Below are 22,958 nucleotides of genomic sequence, written 5' to 3' on the forward strand. Positions count from 1 at the left end.
TTTCAGATTCAAAATCTTCTCCAGTTTCAATTCTGTATAGAAATCTTTTTTTTTTTTCTCTTTTTTTATTTTTATTTTTTTTTTTTATTTTTTTGACAGGCAGAGTGGACAGTGAGAGAGAGAGACAGAGAGAAAGGTCTTCCTTTGCCGTTGGTTCACCCTCCAATGGCCGCCGCGGCCGGCGCGCTGCGGCCGGCGCACCGCGCTGATCCGATGGCAGGAGCCAGGAGCCAGGTGCTTTTCCTGGTCTCCCATGGGGTGCAGGGCCCAAGCACCTGGGCCATCCTCCACTGCACTCCCTGGCCACAGCAGAGGGCTGGCCTGGAAGAGGGGCAACCGGGACAGAATCCGGCGCCCCGACCGGGACTAGAACCCGGTGTGCCGGCGCCGCTAGGCGGAGGATTAGCCTATTGAGCCGCGGCGCCGGCCCTCAATTCTGTATAGAAATCTTAAGAGCATCTGTCTAAGGAAATTAAAAATACTGTCAGGTCACTTTTTTTCCTTCCCTGTCTCCCTCCTCTCTTTCCTTCCTTCCTCCGAGGGTGATGGTTTAAAATCACATGAGTTTCCCTATTTCATTCCTCTGATTCTTTTTCATAAGATATATTTTATTTATTTAAAAGGCAGAGTTACAGAGAGACAGAGGCAGAGAGACAGAGAGAGAGAGAGAGGTTTTCCATCCCCTGGTTCACTCCCCAGATGGCTGCAATGGCCAAAGCTGTGCCAATCTGAAGCCAGGAGCTTCTTCTGGTCTCCCACATGGGATGCAGGGGCCCAAGGACTTGGGCCATCTTCTTCTGCTTTCCCAGGCCATTGCAGAGAGCTGGATTGGAAGTGGAGCAGCCGGGACTTGAACCAGCACCCATATGGGATGCCAGTGCTGCAGGCGATGGCTTTAACCACTATGCCACACTGCTTGCCCCTCCTCTGATTCTTGTGCCTACTATTTTCCCAGGGAAAGAGTAGCGTTGAGTTGGAAGACCGGAGGCCTACGTCCTTGCATTGAGCTTTTTCTCAAATGTGATCACTGGTGATTTTCCCCAGGAATGCCATGGATGACTGTTTGGCATGCGGTTGGTTTTTCCATACCAGAGATATGTGCAGAATCATAAAATACCAGGAGCAGAACCCTTCGAGTCTGCATCAAGGCTTCTCCAGCTGGGGGTGGGCAACATCCACAGCCTGGGAGAGCACAAAGGGAAGAGAAGGGAGTTTCAGAGCCCGTGCATTCTGGCAGAAGCCACCGAACAGGTACGAAGATGAGGGTTCTGCGAGGAAGACAGACCCAGCTAAAGCTGGTGTCAGGGGCATCTGTGATCTCAGGCTGTTAAATATGACCCCGTTCTCTCTCTGGCCATCATAATTCAAAACCACAGTGATGGTGTGAGCCACGCCATTGCCCAAAAGACTAAGAAACAGACAAAAGCTGGGAAAGATCAGAGAGCATATTGAGTTGAGATCAGAAGTTTATCTCATTTTTTTTTTAATGGAAATACCTAGCTTGACCTCTGCTGTTTGCTAATGAATTTCAGTGGAGGAGAATGGGGGCGGGGCTGCTGGTCAGCATTGCCTACATCCCCTGCAGCCCAGCTCGAAGGGCCAGCCAGAGTTGCATTAAACCAGTTTGGAAAACTCTGCTTAATACATTAAAGCAACAACTTGCAGAAACATCTACCTCCCTTTCCTTCCTCCCCCAAACAGTAATGAGTCCAAATTGCTAATAAAACATAAAAACTCAAAGATGCTGTGCATGGGCCATTTTTCTGAGCTGGTTATTTTTTATGTCAGTTTTCCCACAGCTGTGAGCATGCTATAACTATCAACTTACCAAATGCCCCAGTTTCAATGAAACTTAAAAGAATGTATTTAGGAACTTTATAAAGAAGGTGGGGGTGGGGAGGACAGACAAGCAAAATCTATCCTTTTTCTTTTGCCCCTTCTGGTACAAAAGAGGAATTTGGAAAAGATGGAGGCAGGGCGAGGGAACATGGCTTGACCTCTTGAGTGTCAGCAAATAGTGGTTGAGAGGGGTAGATGGAAGACTGACCCTTCTTGCAAGGCTGGTATCCAAAGCTCACACCCAGCCCGAGTGGGAAGCACTGCAGAAGTGTCTGGTAGAAGAAACCTGGGCGCCATACTGAGGGTATGATCTAACTTCTGAGGTCCACTAATGCAAGTGGGATTCAGGGGCAAGTCTAAAACACAGAATCCAGAATGCTTTTTACACCCTAACGTGTATACAACATCCCAACATCCTATGTAGTCTTCACTCTACCCAGGATGGATCAAATGATCTGAATATTAAAAGAATCTACTTTTTGCTGTCTTTTTTTTTTTCTTCATTTCCATCACACAAACAATAGCAAACATTCTAGTTTGGACATTTGTGAATGTGGCGCTATGAGGGATGATTGCTGGACGCTGAATAACGTAAGACGCGCGTGTTGCGAAGGCGAGTCTTGCCTGTTAGATCCAGAATCAGAAACTGAGCTCCGTCAGTGGTTCAGCACCATCATGCAAGCTACCAAACACCTTCGGGTTATTTCCCATCCTGTGCCCACCCCGTGTAAATGCATATGACTCAGTATCCCCAGTGAGTCATGGGGCTGGCAGCCACACCACCTTCAGCTACAGCGCTCCTCGGCGAGCGGGGTTGGGCTGGGTCTGTGTCTGCTGAGAGACCTCCCAGGAAAGCCTGCAGGTGTCGGCGATGACTCAGTGGGTAATGCCCTGCTTTGAGTCGGTCCCAAATCTCTTTCCTTTCTTGGCATGAACGGGTCCTTTCCATGTGCAGGTGGACATGGTGTTTGACACTCAGACTCAGACCAAAGTCCGCTTGTTTGAAAGTAAAATAAATTCTAAAATATACAATAAAAGGATGGGGGGAACCCAGAGGAAAGGAAAGGGGGAAGAAGGAAGCCGCAGAAGCATGAAGTGATCCACTGCAAGCCAAATTGCATCCTGACAGGCTCAAAGAGATTCCTCTGAGTGTCAGAGATTCCTCTGCGTGGTCATTTTGCTTAGGTCAAGTTGGTTATCAAAGACAAGGTTTGGAGATCTGCTCTTTGGTGGAGAATAAAGCCAAGACTGGTGCTCCTGGAATCCTGTAGAAAGTTCTGACCCGCCCCTGAAGGCCCACCGCAAGCAGATCCAGGAGACAAGCCTCTTCCAGACAGTTCTGGTATGTGTGTTGTGTCTACATGGCGCTGTTCAATCCCATGCGAGCGCTGGAGTGCCAGCCACAGTGATCAGGGATATAATTTCTTGGCCGTACTCGCTAATGGCAGCACTGCCTGTAGCTTGACAAGCTCCAGAGGAGGTAGAAGGGAGCAGGTAAGGAGATCTCTACCCCAGGCTGCACTGGAGAAGCCTGCCCACCAAGTGACCAGTGGGAAAGCATCCAGGAAGCCACTGGTTACCAAAGTCACTCAGAGTGCGCCCTCTACAGGAGGGGTGAGGAAACCTCCACATTCTAGACCTGGTTCTCTGTGAAATTGGATGTTTTCAGAAACAAGCTGAAGTTATGGTTTGCAAACTCCCCTTCTAGTGTCAGGGGCAAGAAATTACCCAGTACCTCAAATCATACCTGTGCTTCTGGAGTGCAGCTACTGGGCTGAGCAGGAGGCAAGTGAGGCCTACCTGGTTGGTGTTTTTGAAGACACCAGCTTGGGCACTCTCCATGCCAAATGGGTGACAGTGCTGCCGAAAGACATCAGCCAGCATGCCACATACCTGGAGAACGTGTTACGAGTCCCCTGTGATGGGAAGCATCTCATGCTAAAAAATATGTATAAATATTTTTCTCTTCTTTCTGTTATTAGTGATTCTGAATATTAAATAATTTTTCCCATGAGATCAACAAGGACTAAGTTTAGAGCTTGTGAATGAAAAGATAAGGGATAGAAATCAGATATTGACTGTTTTTCCGTTTTTATTTCTGTGTGAATTTTTAATATTAATGGGGATGTAAAGCGTTAATGAAAATCCAAATGTTTCATCAGACAAGTTGCAGTTCAACTTTCAAACAGTTATGAATGAGCCAGTTACATTTTTCTAGATCGTTCCACCATTTGGAGTTGTTTGTTTGTTTTGTTTTGTTTTGACAGGCAGAGTTAGACAGTGAGAGACAGAAAGGTCTTCCTTCTGTTGGTTCACCCCATAAATGGCCTCCATGGCCGGCGTGCTGCGCTGATCCAAAGCCAGGAGCCAGGTGCTTCCTCCTGGTCTCCCATGGGGTGCAGGGCCCAAGCACTTGGGCCATCCTCCACTGCCCTCCCGGGCCACAGCAGAGAGCTAGACTGGAAGAGGAGCAACCGGGACAGAACCGGTGCCCCGACCAGGACTAGAACCCGGAGTACTGGCGCCGCAAGGCGGAGGATTAGCCTAGTGAGCCGTGGCACTGGCTCCATTTGGAATTTTTAAAAACAAATTTCTTATTGGTGACAACTAAAAGGCATTTGCAGCATTTTTTATCATACAGTAGCTTCTGTGTACTCACTGTGCTTTTCTGAGTTGTCTAACATGCGTGTCTGTGTTTTTAGCATTGACCTTCGTCAGAACTGTTCCTGTAAGTTTGCTATTTAAAATGCATTAAGCTATATATATTTAAGAAGGCACAAGTGTGTTCTTATACCTTTGATATGCAGTTGTGTGAAACTTCCATCAGATTTTGTCATTGGCCATTACAATGCTACTGTGACCCTTCGCAAAGCTGGTGTTTTGAGGGTGTTAAAATTTTTTAAGACATAGAATGCTTTTGAGGTTTTGGAATAAAAAGCACTTGTTAATATGTAAGAGGAACTGTGGGTATATTTTCTTTCTTCAATGAAATATGGTGATTCTGCTTACATCCTTGTTAAACCAAGGATATGAATAAATCTGCCCAAATATTTTCTTTGGGAGAAGAATCATTCTCCAAGTAGCTCCTGTTAGAAGATATTAGGGGGGAAAATGGAAGAAAAAAAGGATGAAACAGGTCCTTAAAAATACTTTCTTGACATTACAGAAGCAAATTCTGTTTATTTGTAAATTTAGAAAAATATTTCCAAGTTTGCCAAAACAAAAATAAACATTTTTCTGCACAATCATTTGTGAAATCACATTCAGCCTGTCTCCCCAGAATGAGAAAGCCCGGGGGACAAAACACACATCTGCTCCCTGGCCTCGTAAGTAGCGCTCGCTTCGGTTTCTCCTTGATGATGGCGGCGCGCTTTCTAAAAATTGGACGTGGTGAATATCTGGTGCTTAATAACAGTTTTTTCTTTCAGTTTTTGCCTTGTCTTTTGAAATGGAAGGAGCGGTGTGATTTAAGTTAATTAAAGGTTGAAAACGTATGCATGCCTTTGAGTCATGTTAAATGAACCATACGTCGTCGTCTTGCATAGTTTCCCCACATCGCGTACTGCGTGCTTTGGTGCATCCGACTAAACACAAAAATCTGAGCTCCCCTTGCAGCGCTGCGTGCTCAGCTTGTGTCACTGTTAAGTCTCTTGCTTCGGAACTCATCAGGATTCTGCAAGAAACTTCATGACGATCCCTGGGTCCAATGCAAGATCTCACTTTACACTATTCAGTTTCTTTGAAATTTCTTTGCTGACGTGATGTTAAAGGATATGGGAGGAAAAAGCTAATAAGAAACATATCACGTCTTTTACGTCTTTTCAATGGCGTGAAAGTACCAGTGCTCTGAATCCCAGTATGAGTGGTTATATATTCTTTTGGATTACCTGGGTTTTGTAAACATCTCTGGCTATATTAGCTTTTTCTCTTTGACTTAAATTCTTAACTGCGTGTGACTGTATAGAATTCTATTGCTATGCAGATGTGAGCGTGGTTTCACAAAATTGCTACATAACTGCTGTCCATCTGACTTCCCCTATACTTTATGCTATAAAATTATTGACTAAATCTTTAACATAGTAAGAAAGAAGGAAAAGCCAAAACCAAAACAGGTTTATAAAGAGATAGGTCTTCCTTCAAACAGAGGTTGGATGGAAATCTTCATTCCAAGTTCAAGTGCTGGAATATCAGAGGTGGGCATGACTGGTTCTTTTTATGATCCTTTTATGATAGGACTTCCGCCTACGTCAGAATCAAATTTGTGTCATGCCTCAAGGGTTCTGTGGCATTGGGTCTCAGCAGTGGGGGCCGAGTGTGAAGTTCTTTCCAAGTTCACGTGATGCCTCCATCCAGAGCTATCTCCCCCTGCCAGAGGCCAGCCCTCTTGCTGCCCCTCGGTGCTCCAGCCTCGCCCTTTGGCTTTGCCCTGCTCTGGTGCCCATGGAGTTGTATCGTTCCTGGGCTAAGCAGGAGATGCACTGATAGTGCACACAGGGCATCCTTGGGCAGGACAGAATGCCTCTGGTCGGAGGGACCGAGACTTGTGTCTTGAAGCAGCAGCATTTGACCCGAGTCTTGATGAAAGGGTAGACCTATGAGCCATGTTGCAAACAGGAAATAAAAGGAGCAAAGTTGTGGATGGAGGAAAAGCAGGCATTGTATTGAGACAAAGGAAGCGTGTCGACATGGCTCCGGCCAAACTTCATATAGGGTCCAGTTGGGTGGATGGTAGCAGATGACTTTCAACATAGAGGATGTGACCAAATAACTGAGCAGCATTTACTTTGGTCAGCAACTGAAAGCTTGTTTTTGAGTGAGGGAATAAAATGATTAAAACCCCATTATGTTCATGCCCTGGATTGCTTCCTGGAAAAGACAAGAAATTAGCAAAAGAGGACGGATGGAATCCAAGTAGCATCTGTAGTTTGGTTAATAATATTACACCGTGTTAATTTCTTAGTTTTGGTAAGCGTACCGGGGTTATAGAAGACGCTAACATCAGGGGAAGCTGGGAAGGGCCTGGGATGTCCTCACCGGTCTTTGGAATACGGGAAACTATTTCACAATAAAAAGAAGCAACAACACAACAGCATGGAACTCTCTCGCCAGCCCAGGCCGTCACATCAGGGGCACCAGGGGACAGTTTGGCAAGCCAGGCTCATAGAAACACAGCATTTGTTTTCCTGTGAGCTCTGTTTCCTGTGTCAAGACTCTTTGTTTCTGTAATTCCACCTGCCCCTCGGACCTGCTTCTGTCTGTGCATACGGACGTGACTCTGGGTGCAGATGCACCACGCCCCGGGTCCTTGGACTTCTCTCCTTGCTTTTCTATCAGTTCTCCTGGAAGCCCCCTCCCTGTCTGGGACAGCATTTGGAATTTCTCTGCCACGTGTGCAGAGAGTAAAACGGGTTTAAGACCAGCGAGCTACAGAGTGCTTCTTTGAGTGCACTGCCTTGTAACAGGTGCTTTTGAACGTGTCTTTCTACTAAGATCATTTACCTGAACCAGAACTGCTACATTTCTGTCATTAGAAACATCTTCTGTAGTCATAATGCAGACGGAGGGAAGCTGGTAGTCTTTCCAAAAATAATATTAACACATCTCACGCAGGAATGTTTGTATAGAAAGATGAGGCCATACGGAAATACGCAGCTCGCATAATATGGGCCAAAAGTTGTGGTTAATTCCCTGTATCTCCCATGTGTCATTTACATATCAACACAAGTCAGAACAACCAAATTCACTGATAGAAAAATACACAGGTGTGTGTGTGCCTCCAGCCCACGGCAGCCCCTTTAAGTGATGAAGTCACAATATGTTTTCTGCTGCTGCCTGTTTGCAAAAAAGTGTCCTAGATTGAGTTATTTGGTGACATACATGATGAGACGCTTTGCCGCTCTTCCCATAGAGAAATGTGTTTCCTGTTTACCTTGAGCTCTTCTCAGAAAACCAAGGGCCTCTATGGCTTCCCTTAGCATAGGTGTAATTTTGGGCACCTTTGGCCCAGTCTTGGATGTTGGCAGTTTGAGCTAGAAAAGGGGCAATCCTAATAGTTAAGATTGGTCTCAGAAGAGGCAAGACACATTCAGCTTTCTCCTATCTCAAGCACCTTTCTAAGATTCCAGTGGGACTCTGCATAGTAGCCAGTCAACACGTGAGGGTTACAACCAGACAGAGAAACCCAGAAAGAAAATTGGGCCTTCTAGTCCTTTTTGGTTCTGTCAAATGATGTCATGAGATAAAAAATGAACAAAACCAAGGTGTGTGGATTAGAGTGTTACCACATGGATCCACTGCCCGAGTTTGTGATGAGACTGCCGTCAACCAGCTGGGTGACCTTGGGCACGTGACAACCTCTCTGAACTCTCGCTGTTGCAAAAGTAGGTTGAGAGTGGCTGCCAGGTTTGGTTCTGGAATTTGGTGAGATCTTAGAGATTAGCTCTTGGACTTCTGCGTGGTGTTTGGGAAGGTTGTACTATTTAGCTTTTATTTTTATTACCGTTTCTTATTCTTTCCTATCTCAAAAGTTTCAGCCATGTACTCAGTGCCACTGAACTGTACATTTGAAATGATATATTTCATGTTACGTGTATTTGACCAAGTGAATGAAAAAAAAAATGAGGGGTGGGCGTTTGTCACAATGGTTCAGATACCACTTGGGACACAAGAATCCCATATTGGTCTTTGCTTCACTTCCAGTCCAGCTTCTGCTAGTGGGCATTCTGGGAGACAGTAGGGGACGGCTCAAGTATTTGGGTCCCTGCCACCAATGTGGGAGACCAGACTGACTTCCTGGTATCCATGTAGCCCAGACCTAGCTGTTGCAGGCATTTGGAGAGCAAACCAGCAGGTTGAAGTACTTTCACTCTTGCTTCTCTCTCTCTCTCTCTCTCTCTCTTATTTTTAAATAAATAAAAATGAATGAAAGTTGCAGTCACTCCTGCCAACCAAACAGAAAAATCACTTTCCAAAATAAAGCACATGCAGCACTCCAGCAGGGCGGTGGGTAAACAGCCACAGGTGCCCAACAGCTTGGGATCCGGTCAGCAGCTCTGTGCCCCGGACCAAGCTGTGACGCCTCTCTGAGCGCAGCATCTTCCTCGGGACAAGCCTGCCGAGGTGGATGGGAGGTAGCAGATTGCTCTGTGCCTCGTGCAAATTGGTGTCCTTGTGGCCAGAGTCCTTGCTGCCTTTTATCCGCTCTGAGAACAGATCCAGGATGTTGTGGAGAACGGCAGGAAAAGTGTCCTGCTCATAATGCATTTATTTGGTTACAAAAACATCAGGGCATTTAATAACGCACTATGAAATAGGCTCTGACAAACTCTGATGGACAGAGACCGGCTGTGTTGACCCGGTTAACGGGAAATGCCCGGGGCCCGGGCTCCACGGCTCACACAGGCTCAGAGCACCGCCTCCAGTCCCAAGAGCCCAAAGCCCAGACCCGATGGAGGGAAGCCACTGACCGAGACCCTCCCCCCACAGGCCACAGAGAGCAAGCGGCCAGGAGCGCTGGCAAAGAGTGCTGACAAAGGCACCTAGGAGGCGGGGTGATGTTGAGCTCGGGGCAGCTTCTTGCTGCTTCACTTTTCTCACCTGCAGAATGGGGAAAGTGGGATGGACGAATCTCCATGCTCTGATGCTCTTGGAGGTTAACAAAGTGCTTTGGAGGTTTGATTACATTTTCCTGTAAATCTGAACTATGCATTGCAGCATTTGGCCTCAGGTAAGTTATCTGGATCCTAGCAAGTGCCTGCCTGCCTGGTGCCTTACCTCTGTCACCCCTAAGTCTGAACAAGCCATCTTCTGGGGACAGGCAGACACACTTAGACCCAAGGACACTACTTTTCACATTTTAGATGTTATTTGGTGTTTAGAATGTGGAGTGGTGAACGTCTGAATCTCTCCATTTGTTTATCCCAGGACCCCCTAGGTCTAATACAACAGTGATCAAACACATCCAAAAGGCCTTCCCTGTTTCAAAGCCTCTCCCCAGATACCTGTTTTCACAGATGCAGAAAAATCTAGAAAAACTTTGTTCCTATTGTCCCCTGGCAAGCAGCTCTCAGAACCTCCTGGGCAGCCTGCGTTCCCAAAGCACCCTGGGAGCATCCCAAAGCAAGAAATGTCATGGAAGCATTAAAATCACGTACTTGAATGAAGTTCATCCATTTGAAGAACGCTATCAGTTTCCTTCTTCCCCTGGCTCCATGACCTGAGAAACAATAGAAGGTCTACAGCTAAGGCCCATGGGTAATTCTAATCTGATCATTTTTGCAACGGCTCAAAAGTGGTAATGAACCAAGCAGAGCCCTTGCTGACATGGAGCTTAACTCTTGCTAATAAAACCTACGTGTATTTATTTAAGTGTTAGAGCAATGGTTAAGCTCCCCCAAGGACAGCAATTATAAAAGGGAGCAGTGTCTTTTATAGAAGCAGTAGGATCCCTAAAAGTTTTGGGCCCGAGGTAGAATTTTTTTCAAACTGTTTTTCCTTGCTTGCGAAGAAGATCTTCAAATTTCCCACATTATGAGGTTTTTTTTCCAGGGTTTCTTTCATTATTTTTTTTTAAACTTGGAAGACAGAGGGATAAAGGAAGAGACAGACAGATCTGCCATCTTCTCTCTCACTCCTAAAATGCCTGCAGTAGCCGGGGCTGGACCAAGCTGAAGCCAGGAGCCAGCAACTCACATTAGGTCTCCCTTTCGCGTGGCAGGAACTCACGTACTTGGGCCATCACCTGCTGCCTCCCAGGGTGCACACACATCAGCAGGAAGCTGCAGCTGGAAGCAGAACTGGTACTCAAACTCGGGCACTCCCTGATATGGGATGAGGGTCCCCCCCCCCATGGTATCTTAACTGCTGTGCCAAATGCCATAGCCATGTTTTGAACCACAGGGAACAGGGTGCAGGGATGGAGTGTTTGCAGGAAAGTGGAAGGTGGAGAGAGCCCTATTCATTCAGCTGAGAGGGAGCTGCCTTGTCATCCGCCCCACAGCAGAACACAGTGGAAGATCCACTTCCGGGTCATGTCTGGAGTGGTGACGCAGCCTTGCGGGACTCTAGCCTTCGTCCTGGGTTTTCTCCCATCTCCCTGGCTAACCCTGCCCTGCCCACCCCTCGCTGTAAGCGTCCTGTGCGGCTCCATTCTGAGACTCGGGCACTGTGCTGTCTCGGACTGCTCAGCATAACGGGAGCCCGGAGGAGGTCTCAGGGCTGACTGCCCTGCTGAGCTCTGCCTCCCTGGTTTCTCCATCCGTATGGCCCATAGGTGTCTCCGGTCAAGCACGTCCAAAACAAAGCTCGTGTCCTTCTCAGAGCTTCCGTAATGCCAGTCGTCTTCGTCACCGCGAGTGGCAGCAGCATTCATGCCCTTGATGAGGTCAACACTGCAGTCACCACTGATTCCTCCTCCTCGCCCCACCTTGCTGTGGGCCCCCCACCAGTGTGTCCCCGCTCTGCCCTCGCCCACATGTCCAGCTGTGGGTGATCCTCCATCACTACTCACCTGGACCATTGCAGAAGCTCTTAACTGCCCTGAGCTAGACTCGTGTCTCGGACGGCCCATCCTCTTCATGAGATCTCTAGAAAATAACAAATTATGCCAGTTCCTTCCTTAGACTTCCCGATGACAGTAGAAGAGAAACTGTCTGTCCTGGCCTGCGAGGCCCCGCCTCCCTCGCCCGGGTCTCTCTCGCCTCCCTCCATGGCCCTCTTTCTGTCCATGCGTGGAGAGCGGCAATCCCTTCCTGCCTGTTTGTGCGGTTGCCCTCTGCACCTTTCCTCCTCCGTGTCTTCACTGTTCCGTTCCCAGTGCAATGGCATTGACTTTGGAGAGTGTGACCCTGCAGACCTTAACTAAAATACATCAACGCATCTAACATTCCCTCTCTTGCCTCATCTTGTCTCCGTTTTATTTTCTTGGTAGAATTTGTCTCTATCTGAAATTATTTATTGACTTTCTTCCTGTCTGTTATCTTTCAACTCAAGAGAAGCTAAGATCTGGGACCTGGTTGGTTTGATTTTGTGCTGTGTCTCTGACGCCTAGATCCAAAAACTCAGCAGTGGCCTTGAGCCTTGAGCCACAATGCTCCCTCTCCCAGGTTCTCTCTTGGTCTCTCAGGACCATCCTAAGACTTTCTGAAGTAGGGTTCCCTTGAATACTGCCCGTGGACAATAGGGCCAATTTGCTGTCAGCTGAAATCTTCTGTGAGATGACTTGAAACTGGCTAAGAACAAAAGGGCGTCAGGAAGTGTTGAGTTGGGGCAGTGAAAGGGGAGAGGAGACAGAAACAAAAGGATCTCTATCTTGCTGAGTTTGGGCCAGGCCAAGGGGTATCGGGTGACACCACGTAGCCTTTGTTACAATAACAGAAACTTTGATGCAGTAAGACAGAGCTGCTACAGACTGAATTATGGGGCCTTCTAGATTCCAGACCACCTACCCTTGCAAAATTGTAGTGCTCCGTGCAGCTGTGCAATGTGGGCACTGTTTCAAGTTGGCACAGGAAGCACCAAGGTCATGCACATGAGACCCATTCAGATATGAGACAGGAAAGACTCCAGGTTTGCCCAGAATTCACCACCAAGGATGTATTCCCACCAAATAGTAAAAGCAATTTGCTGGCAATTACTGGTGTTTTTTTTTTTTTTTTTCTGAAAATACATAGCTCTGAAGGAGATCACTACCCCTCAACACACCCATGGGAAATTGGAATTTCATGAACAGTTTATTGTGGTGCAAAAAAATCTTGACATCCATTTTTCATAATCCGCCTTTTCCATGAACGTTTTGATGACTCATGTTTCATTCAGAGATTTGTGTCGTCTCTATCTCTTCCTTCTCCCAATCTTGGAGGCCCCCTGGGCTATCAACATTAAGTTTCTCTGCGCAAAGGACAGGGAGGCACTGAAGTATAGGATGGAAGGAGCTCGATGGCCTGGGCTGGTGAGGAACCCAAGAAATGTCCTGGAGGCCTCTTGGCTGTGGTCGGAATCATCATTCTCTTGCCTGCTTCTTGCCCTGCACCTCTTAGAACGTGGCTGCCTGAGCTCTGTCCGCACACGTGCTTCGCACAGCCACGCTAGTATTACCGTTTCCCACCGCGGTCAGCGAGGTTTTCTTTTCCGTCTCTTCACCGGGCTGTGTGTGTGGCGTGTGTCTCTGCGGGGCTATAGCAATAGCAGTATGACCCGGAGTCGGTCAAACAGGAGTTACACAAGGAGGCCATTGCAATGCAGACACTGGATTCCCGCGTAGCCGGGGACACAGCCCCGATGACTCACAGTGCTGATCCTCATTCTCCTTCCACAGTCACGCTCATCTCTGGGCCTGCAGGAGAGACGCCACTTTCTCCTCCAAGGGCAGGGTGCTTGACGAGGTGACCGATGGAAGACTTTTGAAAAGTGCTTTCCGCGCCCTCTGGGCAGAGAGACGGGTAAAGGAGAAGGGAAGCTCGTGGCGTGCGTCCGTTCGTATCCAGATCCAGGACCAGTGCTGATGTTAAGGTCAAGAAGATAACCAGGTTATGCCAGCAGTCTGTTGGGTTAGCATCAGGCACTAGGCTCTTCATGTACCACCAAGGCCGCTTCCCCACGGTTGCCACATTAAGAGAGTAGGAATCTGGCAAAATTAACATCTGGGAGCACTGATGGTAAACATAGAAGAGCAATGTTTTGCACAAGGAACCACAGGTCAGAAACCCCTCATCTTTTTTTAAAATTCTTTCTGTTTTTTTATACTTTTTAATTTATTAACAAATATAGAACAGATTTAATACATAAATTCCAAAAATACAATGATACTTACCTCCCTCCCTTCCTCCTTCCTTTCACTCCTTTTTTTTAATTTACTTTTTATTTTTTTAACTTTTGCTTGAAACCTCAAATGGTGGTTTGTTTTTTTTTTTTTATTTACGGTATACAAATTTCATGTGTTTCCTATGTACAGATTCAGGAACATAGGGATGCTGCCCACCCACACTCCCACCCTTCTTCCTCCTCCCTCTCCTGTTCCCATTCTTAATTTTTACAAAGATCCATTTCCAGTTAACTTTATACTCATAAAACTAACCCTACACTAAGTAAAGAGTTCAACACATAGCATGAAGAAGAAAAAAACACGCTTCCTCAACAGTAGAGACAAGGACTGTGAACAATCATTGAATCTCAAAATGTCCATTTTACTCCTACAGATTGCCTTTTAGGTGCTCTGTTAGTCCCACAGGTCAGGGAAAACATATGGCATCCGTCTTGTGGGGCCTGGCCTATTTCACTAGGTATAATGGAAACGCCTAATCTTACCACAGGCCTTGGAGACTGTAATTCCGTCGGCCATTTAGGTGGCAGTTATGTTCCTGTGAACACGTGTGTTTTCTTTCCACTCCTAGTAGGCATTCCATTTTTGGAAAAGCCTCTATAACCAATATTTAAAAGCTTGATCCCTTAGCACAGAACACTATGTACTTCTTACCTTAAAAAATAAGAGGGGTTCGGGTCAGCATTGTGGTATGGCGTGTTAAGCTGCCAGCTGCAACACTGCAATCCCAAATGAGCAACCAGTTCAAGTCCTGGCTGCTCCACTTCCGGTCCAGCTCCCTTCTACTGTACCTGGGAAGGCAGTGGAGAGTGGCCCAAGTGCCTGGGCCCCAGCCATCGACCTGGGAGACAGGGATGCAGATCCAGGCTGCTGGCTTCAGTCTGACCCAGCTCCAGCTGGGAGTGAACCCCTGGATAGAAGATCTCTCTAGTATGTACCCTCCTTCTCTGTCTCTCTTGCTTACTCTTTAACTCCGCCTTTCAAAAATAAAATCTTTTAAAAAGTGAGGTCAAGAAAAATCCCAGCTCCTTTAGACCCTAAACAGCAAGGAAGATACACATGTATTTGTAAATAATTTCTTATTTACTTTGTTATTTATAACATGTATATGACCACAAGGGGACTGCCTAGAAAGTGTGGTACTTGTATCTCACTCTCCTTTGCACTTGTAATGGTGTCACGGGGGTTCCCAAGTTTGTGAACCATGAGGAATTTAGGGTCTCTGATTCCCAGGCCCGAGAACACCGTGGACATGACAGCATCTATCCTCCTGCTCGTCGGAGTGGAGAGAAGAGAGCTCAGTGGTCCCTAAATCACACAGCACCACACTTGCAGAAAGACAGAAACACACGCCAACATGTAAGAAAGCGTCGCTCCGATCGGTTCCCCAGAGCTGAGAGGCCGATTTCAGCGGCGGGCGGGACTCGCTGCACCTTTCTGTCCCGGACTCTGGTGTGCATAAAGGAAGCACGGTCACGTTCAGGCCCGACGGGGATGGTGGAACGTGGAAGTGCGTCTGCAAACCAAAATAGGATATCAGCAGTTTTCTCTTTCATTTCTTCTCCCTTATAAAAACCAACTTTTTAACTCAGGGGCCCAGTTAATAAAAACATCGATAATTTCATTTGGAAGGCCCATGAGCTTCATGTTTGGGGTTTAAAAAAAAATCTTCCCCTCCAGGCACAAGTGTCGGGGGGGCTAATGCTCCGGGCAGACCCCCCTCTTACTAAATCAGTGCTGATGAACTCCTCTGCACAGCACAAGGGAAGGTCAGTTATTAAAGACACACAAACCCCTACAGCTGGAGTCTGCGAAAAGCCAAGAAACCACAAATACAATTCCATCGTTTAAGCCTTCCTTTGTATCTCTAATTCCCTCAAAACCTCCTTAAACTCATTCTTACTTTCGTAATTTTTTTCGCCTGTAAAATATGACCGATGAAAGCAGCCAGTGGAGTGTATTTTGAGAACTGTCACTCAGGCGAGTGAGCACAGCATACGAGGGTGTATGTAGTGATGTGACGGAGTCGGGCATGTGTGCCTTTGTGGGGGCCTGGAAGCAAGACCCCTGTAGTCATCCAGGGGTAACTGATCTTTTCGGAAAGGGCTTTAGGTGCAATTGTAAAGTGTTGGGGGCAAAACACAAGTCGGAACATTGAGAAAGATACCCCAGAGTTTTGAATTTATAACGTACCAAGAGGATGCCATTTTTCATGGACTCTGCAGGGTGCCACGCACGTTCCTCGAGATAAAAATTCTCAACCAGGGACGGTCCGATTCTGGCAGCCGTGCTTTGCCCTCCAAGAAGGAGGGAGTCTGGGAAAGCAGCAGCTTGGTTCCGGAAACACCTGCTTTGTGTGAGCCGAGGACCTGCTAGGCGCCAGGGGTGCCAAGATGATTAAGGACAGCCCTTGGCTCAGTGGACTGATGGCTGCTGCAGAAGACAAGCACAGGATAGGAAGTCTCCCCTACTGGCTGGTCGCTGGCCCAGAATGCCCAGGCCACACAGAGAAGTGGGCACTCCACCTGCAGCCGGATGGCCCAGCGAGGTGATCCTAAAAAAAAACCTGAGCTGAAGGGCGTGTTCCTTCAGTCACTTGTCCCTGTATTCCACAAAGAGCCCTTTAGTGTCAACTGCCTCTCAGATACCGTGACAAGGATGAGTGACGCAAGGTCCTACATGTCCTACAGGTGGAATAGAAGTTGAGAAAAACCCAAGTAGGCCGAACTGATGATAACATTTTAGGGTTCATCAAAGGACTCCCATACCTTTATAGTATCTGCTCCTAAGACTTGCTGTGACTCCGTCATTACATATTCATTCCTTTGCCTGAAATGCATTCAGCATTGCCATTTCTGTGCATTAAAAGTAAGTTTGGACCTCAGGAAATCCAGTGAGTCCCTGAGGGTGCCAGGGTTGGACTAGAGGTTTTGTGGGCACAAGGCAGCAGTAATCAAAGAAAGACAGCTTCCCTCGCTCTCCCCCTGGAGGGCCTGGAGCTGGCTTCAGCAGGGCCCATCTGAGCTAGTGAATGCTGCTTCCACAAGGTTTAGGATCCGTGCTGCACAAGGTCCCAAGGACAGCCTCTCCACCTCTGTCCACGGTGAACACCTGGGACACCCAAGTGGACAGGAATGCTGCGTGTCGCCGTGTGAGCGTGTAGAGGTCTGTGTCCGGAAGGTTCGCTGGAAGCAATTTGCAAAGGAGCCTGTAGCAAACCACCTGGATGCTCGCTGTCAATTAAAAACGGAAGAGATGCCACTTTTTCCTGAATAATTTTTAATACTAGGCTTATGGCTGGGTACATGTGATAGTCATTACAGCTTATTTAACTCTGAAATAACCTGGTCCTTCCAATTCCACTGGGACTGTAGGAATCGCGGGTTAAATTTTCAAAACAACCTCTGAAAGAAGATGATATGGTTTTCCTTGCACAGAGTAAGTTCAAACCTAAAAAAAAAAGCCCTCTCGCAAAAAGGATCTTTATTGCTTTTTGTATTTTGCTATTTGCTGTGTTTTTCATAATACGGTTGCACTCTGAGATTCACCCAGGCACCCTGGAAGCTCGCTCTCTTTGGCCGCGGCGCCCCGCAGCCCCTGCGATCCAAGTCCCTCGTCTGTTGGGTTGTTTTGGAGAAAGGCCAAGAATGGTTTGAACTCGGAGCTCAAATCTCAGAGGTTCCACTTCTCGGGAGCGGAGCCGGGAGTGTGTGAGTGAGTTACAGGGAACAGCTGCGCCGTGCCCACCACCCTTTCCCTGAGGATGACGCGCTGTGCAGGGGAGGGTGTTGCAAGCATTCCTGAGCAAGCCAGCTAATCTGGAGGCCCGGCCTCTTGGCCCTGGGCTGCTTCTCCCCTGCCGGAACCACAGCATCTCAGGACTCCCAGCTCCAGGGCAGCAGCAGCTGGGGGCGGGGGCCCAGCTCAGCCGCAGGAGGGACGAATGGGTGAAAAAAGGAAGCTCCGGAGCCGGCTGGGGAGGGAGGGAGGGAGGGAGGCTTCCTTTGGGGAGCAGGATGTTCTCTATCGCAGGAAGGAAAATGGGAAAGCAGGGTTTCTTTTCAAGTGTGAGATACCTACCAAGCGCCTGGTTTGCAAAAGGCGGGAGGGCGGCCCTGGGGTCCCAAGGTAAATAGCCAGCCGCCTCTGCGCTCTGACCTTGATTTCCACCAGGCCAGTACTCTGGTGGCGTCTTATTGGGATGGCAACGTGTTGGGAAGATTGGCAGCTTTTAGCGGCATCACCCTCATCTGGTACAGGCACACGTTTCCAGCCAAATGATCTGGACTGGGTTCTGGAACCTGGACCTGTTGGCCATGTCACTCCCTGATCCCAGGGAAGCTGGCCAGCTCAGAACCCCTGGCCCCTTGTTCCTCACGGCTGGAGCAGCAGCACCAGCTTACAGGGTGGGGGTGGGGGGTGGGGGAAGCCTCATCGCCACTGCATGCTGCTTCCCAGGGAAGGCCCAGGAAAACAACCTTCACAGGACCTGCTGCATGGGGAAACAGCAGAGGCCCCATACTCAGCAGCTCAAGGCCTGCCTGTGCCTGTGATGCGAATAGGAGCGACCCAGGGAGCTCATCCTCCCATTGAGTTTGCAGGCAGATTCCCGAATACCCGTTTTGATATGTATGCCTAAATGAAAACGGGGGGGGGGGGGGGGGGGGGTGGTCCTCCCCTCACTGCAAACATGCAGGGCCCATTGAGGGAGTAAGAGGTCGTTCATACAAAATCCTGTCTCCGTGCCTTCCAGCGCGAAGACTCCTAGGAGCTGGTGAGCGTTTTGTTTTATTTATTTCCCGCGGCGGACAGACGAAAAATCGATGGCTGCTCGGCGAGTGGGACATAAATGAGTTATACAGGCCACTGACATGGCGGACCAAACTTTATAACAACCACATTTGCCGCTGTCAGGCCACGGGCTTCGGTGGCGCCAGCTGTAATTATAGCCGATCACCTCTAATTCTGAGCTGCCTGCCTTGATAAAGGTGTCACGGCCAGCCACCGTGGCCTCAGCATGAATTGAAGATGTCAACCTAACAGACGGCCTGCTGGGGAAAGCTGTCCCCTCCCCACAGCCCCCCACCCCAGCCCCCGGGGCTCCGGGGAACTCTGGGCCAAATCTTGCTTTTTCACACTTCCAGCTGCTGAACACACTGACCTGCCCTGAAGCCGGGATCTGAATTCCAAGGGATTCAGATTCACAGCCCAGATATCCCCAGAGGCCAAGCTTAGAAGTCAGGGTGCTCTCCGCTTCCTGATTTGCAAAGAGACAAAAGTTTATTTCACCTGCTGGATTTCCTGGCCACAGAAGCCTGGAGGAGGGAGCCCACGGACTAGCAAAAGCTGCGGGCATGGTCGGGGGGAAAAAAGAACAAACACAACTTCGTGTCTGTCTTCTGCTTTTGTGGTTTAAAAAAAATCCTGGTGAACTTCCTATTTTTGAAAAAAATATTTTTTTTTCTCGTGGGAGGAGGCATGAAGGCTAAGGGAAAACAGAAACCTGAGAGAAGGTGGGGTCCAGGAGGATCGGTGCTGACAGGACCCCCTCCTCTTCCCCCGACTGTGTTGGTGTCTTGGGGGCTCCAGGGTGGGACCCTTACCTCCGCCCCAGGCTGTCTTCTCTCCTCCCTCTTTGGATCTCCCCAGATCTGCTCCTCTCCCACTAGCTGGGGACCGCCTAACCTGTCTGACACTTCTTTGGGGCTTGTGTGTGGTCCCCTGCTGTCCAGACCACTCACCTGGCTGCTGGCGGCACAGGGCTCAACCGGGCCAGCCCTCTCCAGCGGCTGAGGACCACGTGTGCACCTGAGCACGCCGCCCCCACAGCAGGGCCCGCGGAGGGACCTTGACTACCCAGTCCTTGAGGGCCCCAGACACTGGCGCGGGTGTGCAGCAGGAGTGGCTTTGCCCTTGCTGACAGGGAGGTCACCTGAGGGAACTCCCTGGCGGGGTGGGTGGCTGGCTGGCTGGCATGGGACAGCAGAAAATCCCGTCCAGCTCCAGGGGAAACATAAAAAGGGCCCCGGGCCATGGAAACCTGCTTACCTGGTCCCGAACCGGAGCCCAGGCCCCAAGGTTGGTGTTCATGTGTGGTTTTCCACCCTGCCTCCCCATCTCTGCACTCTTCCCTCACTTCCCCTCTCTCCAAACACAGGGACGCTTTATTTTGTTTAAAACCAGCATTTTCATCACTATTCTTATTATCAGGATCAGGGGCGCCCCGGCTGCGGCTCTCCCGCTCTCCCGGGTCCCTGCTGGGTGGCAGGCTGCGGGGGCCATCCTGGGGCCAAGGCCACACTGTTTCCCCCTGCTGTTTACCCGTTTCTAAGGGCAATTGCACCACGAAGGCTCCCCGAGCCTGGAACTCGGCCTGGGGCTGTTTTGGTTACATTGAAGTTTTTGCTTCAGTTCTGCCAGATTTAAATGGTGACTTCACCAGCACTGAGCTAAAAAGGAGAAGGGGGAGGAGGGCGAGCCCAGGAGAAAGAGAGCGCGAGAGCCAGAGCTGGGCGCAAAAAAGAAGGGCCAGTGCATGACATCATCCCTTGGCCTGGAATCAAGTGGGAAGGATATGACTCACTCAGGCTAGTTAAGCTTTGGCTCCAGTTCTACACACACTCATTCCAGAGCGCTCATGTTCTGCACCTCAGGAGGGGATTCAGCCTTAGTGATGTCCATGAGGTTTGTTTGTCATTTTATTTTCCTTTTCCCGATTTTAGGCATTTTTTGCCCCTACCGCTTTCTGATCTCGCACCCTCCTCCACCACCTCCTCCTCCTCTCGCTCTCGCCCCCTTCTCGTCTTCCTGCCGCCTTTGTTTCTCTTCCTTCTCCTCCTTCCCCAGCCCCTCGGCTCCTCTCCTCGCCCCGAGGAAGAGGCAGCGCTTTTCACTTGGATCTGAGTGTTTGCTGTAGCGCAGAGCCCTGAAGGAGTGGGACAGGGTCCCCGGGGCTGGGAGCACAGCAGAGCCACAGGAGCCCAAAAGGCCACCAATGAAAAAGCGAAGCGAGAAAGAGGGAAGTCGGGCGAAGTTTCTTTGCCGCGGTGTGGCTCCTAATCGGAGGAGACAGGGAGAGAGTTAAAATGCAGGAACCAATCGCTTGAATGGTGATGTAATGCAAGAACCGCAGGGTGGTTAAGTAACGTGAGACCCAGGGGGTCAGGGTTGCAAAGCGTTTACCTGCTCTCAAGGGGTTTTCAGTTTATTATCCATTGCAGTGACTGTGACTGGCCTCAGACTGCAATCTCTAATTATTCACAGACGCCCCTTTTTATCTTTTATTATTAAAAGTAAAACTATATTATGGTGTTTAAAAAAAAAGACCATGATATTATCACAGCTGTGTATTATTTTCCGCCGGGATTCTCATTCTCTCTCTCTCTCTCTCTCTCTCTCTCTCACTCGCTCAAAAGCAGTTGTCTTTTCATCAAAGGTTGAAGTGATGGTGGGAATGGAGGGGTGCTGGCAAGTTGTGAATGAGTGGAAAAGTCTCTGGCGTGTGGGGCTCAGGGTGGAGGGTTCGCGATGCTATGGTTCTGTTTGGTGTTCAGAATATCCTGTAGGCTTTAAGGTGACACAGGGTGGCTCTCAGAAGTGCCCGCCGTCTCTCGCTGTTGATCTCAGCTGAAGTTAGCTCTCTGAGACTTGTAACTCTCTGTAGCTCCACATGACAGTGAACTTGATGCGGCACTGTCTTGACGGCTTCTGCATTCTTGAATGAATTTAAAGGTAACACGTGGTGGTAGTGGAGAGAGGTGATTGACACTTCTTGACGGATTTGTCTTCAGAACGGCTAGTTAATATTTGAGAGTAAGGAATGGACACAGTATGGAGAGGGGAACAAACGGCTGTGTTCTTAATGCTGTCAGGATCTGCAGACAGAGTTTGATGCTTTGACAATCCCTGCCACGTTTCTGTGTGCTGTGCGGAGTAGGTTTAGTATTCTGCTCAGTGCCTGGGCGGTGCTCTCCAGACCTGCAGGCCAGCTCCAGCAGAGTTACGAACCAGGACCTGAGCACATCCCACACTCAGCTTCTCTCAGGCTTCCTGAGTTGCTTTCAATCCCTGCTGAGGCCTGGGGCACAGACCAGAGGGGTCTTTGTTCCGTGCCCCTAGGGAGCTGGTGAGCGGTGACTTCCTCCTCCCTCCTCTCTCCAGGTGGAGGGGCAAAGGAATTTTTGGAGGAAACGGTGAGGAATGTTGGGGGGTGGGGACAGACCTGTGTGGGAATCCTGAACTTGACCTCTAGCAAGTCACTAAACTACCAAACTACCGGGGCTGCGTGTGAAGGTGAAGGGGAAGACCAGGTGGGCTACAAGCCCCCTTCCCAGGACATGGAACCCAGGGAACTCTGAAGTCCCTTCCAGTTCTATTAAAAAACGTTCTATTAAAAAACAAAAAAGTGTTGCTAAAAGGTATCTAGCCCAGCTTTATTAAAAAAAAAAAAGATGTTTTGAATTCCCAGTGACTTAGTGCTGAGAACAAATGGATGGGTTGGGTAAAGGAATGCACCTTTTCCCACTCTGCAGGCTGTTTCCTTCTTTCACTTTTGGGCATGGAGATGCCTTGGGTGGTGGACGTCTTGGTTTTCAAATACAACCTGGGGGGAGAGCTTGAGTGAGGAACAATTGCCTGGGTGAGTCTGCCCCAGAGAAAGGCAGGAGCGAGCCGTGAGCATTTACCTGTCTGGGCAGCTTTCCTCAAAGTCCCCTGTACCCTTCAGATCCGTGACACCACCCTGGGAACGCTGGGCCCTGGGGTGCATGGGGTAGACTTATTTTCCCCAGAGGTTTTGTGGTAACCTGATGGGTTTCTATCATGGTAATGTCCGCCCAAGTTTTTAAGCGAGATTTGAGACTCCCTACTAAAATCTCCCGAGATCCTGAAAGGCAAACTGTAGGTGCTTATTAGGAAGACAATTTTCCCAGACAATACCCCTATTCTGCAGCCCGGTTTTCACAGCCTTATTAAAATGTCTATGAATCTGAGGCAGACGTTTGGCCTAGCAAGCAGTTAAGATGCTGGTTAAGGGGCCCGCATCCCAAGTCGGAGTGCCTGAGTGAGGGGGACCTGGCTCGGGCTCCTCACTCCAGCTTCCTGCTGACACACGCTGTGAAGCCACAGGTGACAGCTCCAGTCACTGGGTTCCTGCCACTCATCTGGGAGACCTGGCCTGAGCTCCCAGCTCCTGGCCTTGCCCCCAGACAACTCCTGGCATTTGCAGGCATTTGGGGGAATAAACCAGAACGTGGGAGTTTCTCTCTTTTTTCTGTCTCATAAGTAATTTTTAAAAATGTAT

General features: G+C 49.0%; 1 protein-coding gene across 13 annotated transcripts in view; it reads left to right on the forward strand.

Moving 5' to 3' along the window:
- Positions 1–22,958, forward strand: part of CREB5 (cAMP responsive element binding protein 5) — a 426,900-nt gene that overhangs the window by 261,482 nt on the left and 142,460 nt on the right. The window contains exon 1 of one of the 13 annotated variants that reach the window (XM_008261568.5): positions 20,139–20,341. The exons of the other annotated variants lie outside the window; for them this stretch is intronic. Coding sequence (XP_008259790.2) covers positions 20,295–20,341 — 47 coding nt within the window. The 5' untranslated portion in view covers positions 20,139–20,294. Of the gene's footprint in view, positions 1–20,138; positions 20,342–22,958 lie in introns of those variants that run through there. 13 annotated transcript variants of the gene reach the window in all.

The sequence above is a fragment of the Oryctolagus cuniculus genome, chromosome 16, assembly GCF_051225735.1.
Source record: "Oryctolagus cuniculus isolate XC-2025 breed Fujian yellow rabbit chromosome 16, ASM5122573v1, whole genome shotgun sequence".
Classification (NCBI taxonomy): domain Eukaryota; kingdom Metazoa; phylum Chordata; class Mammalia; order Lagomorpha; family Leporidae; genus Oryctolagus; species Oryctolagus cuniculus.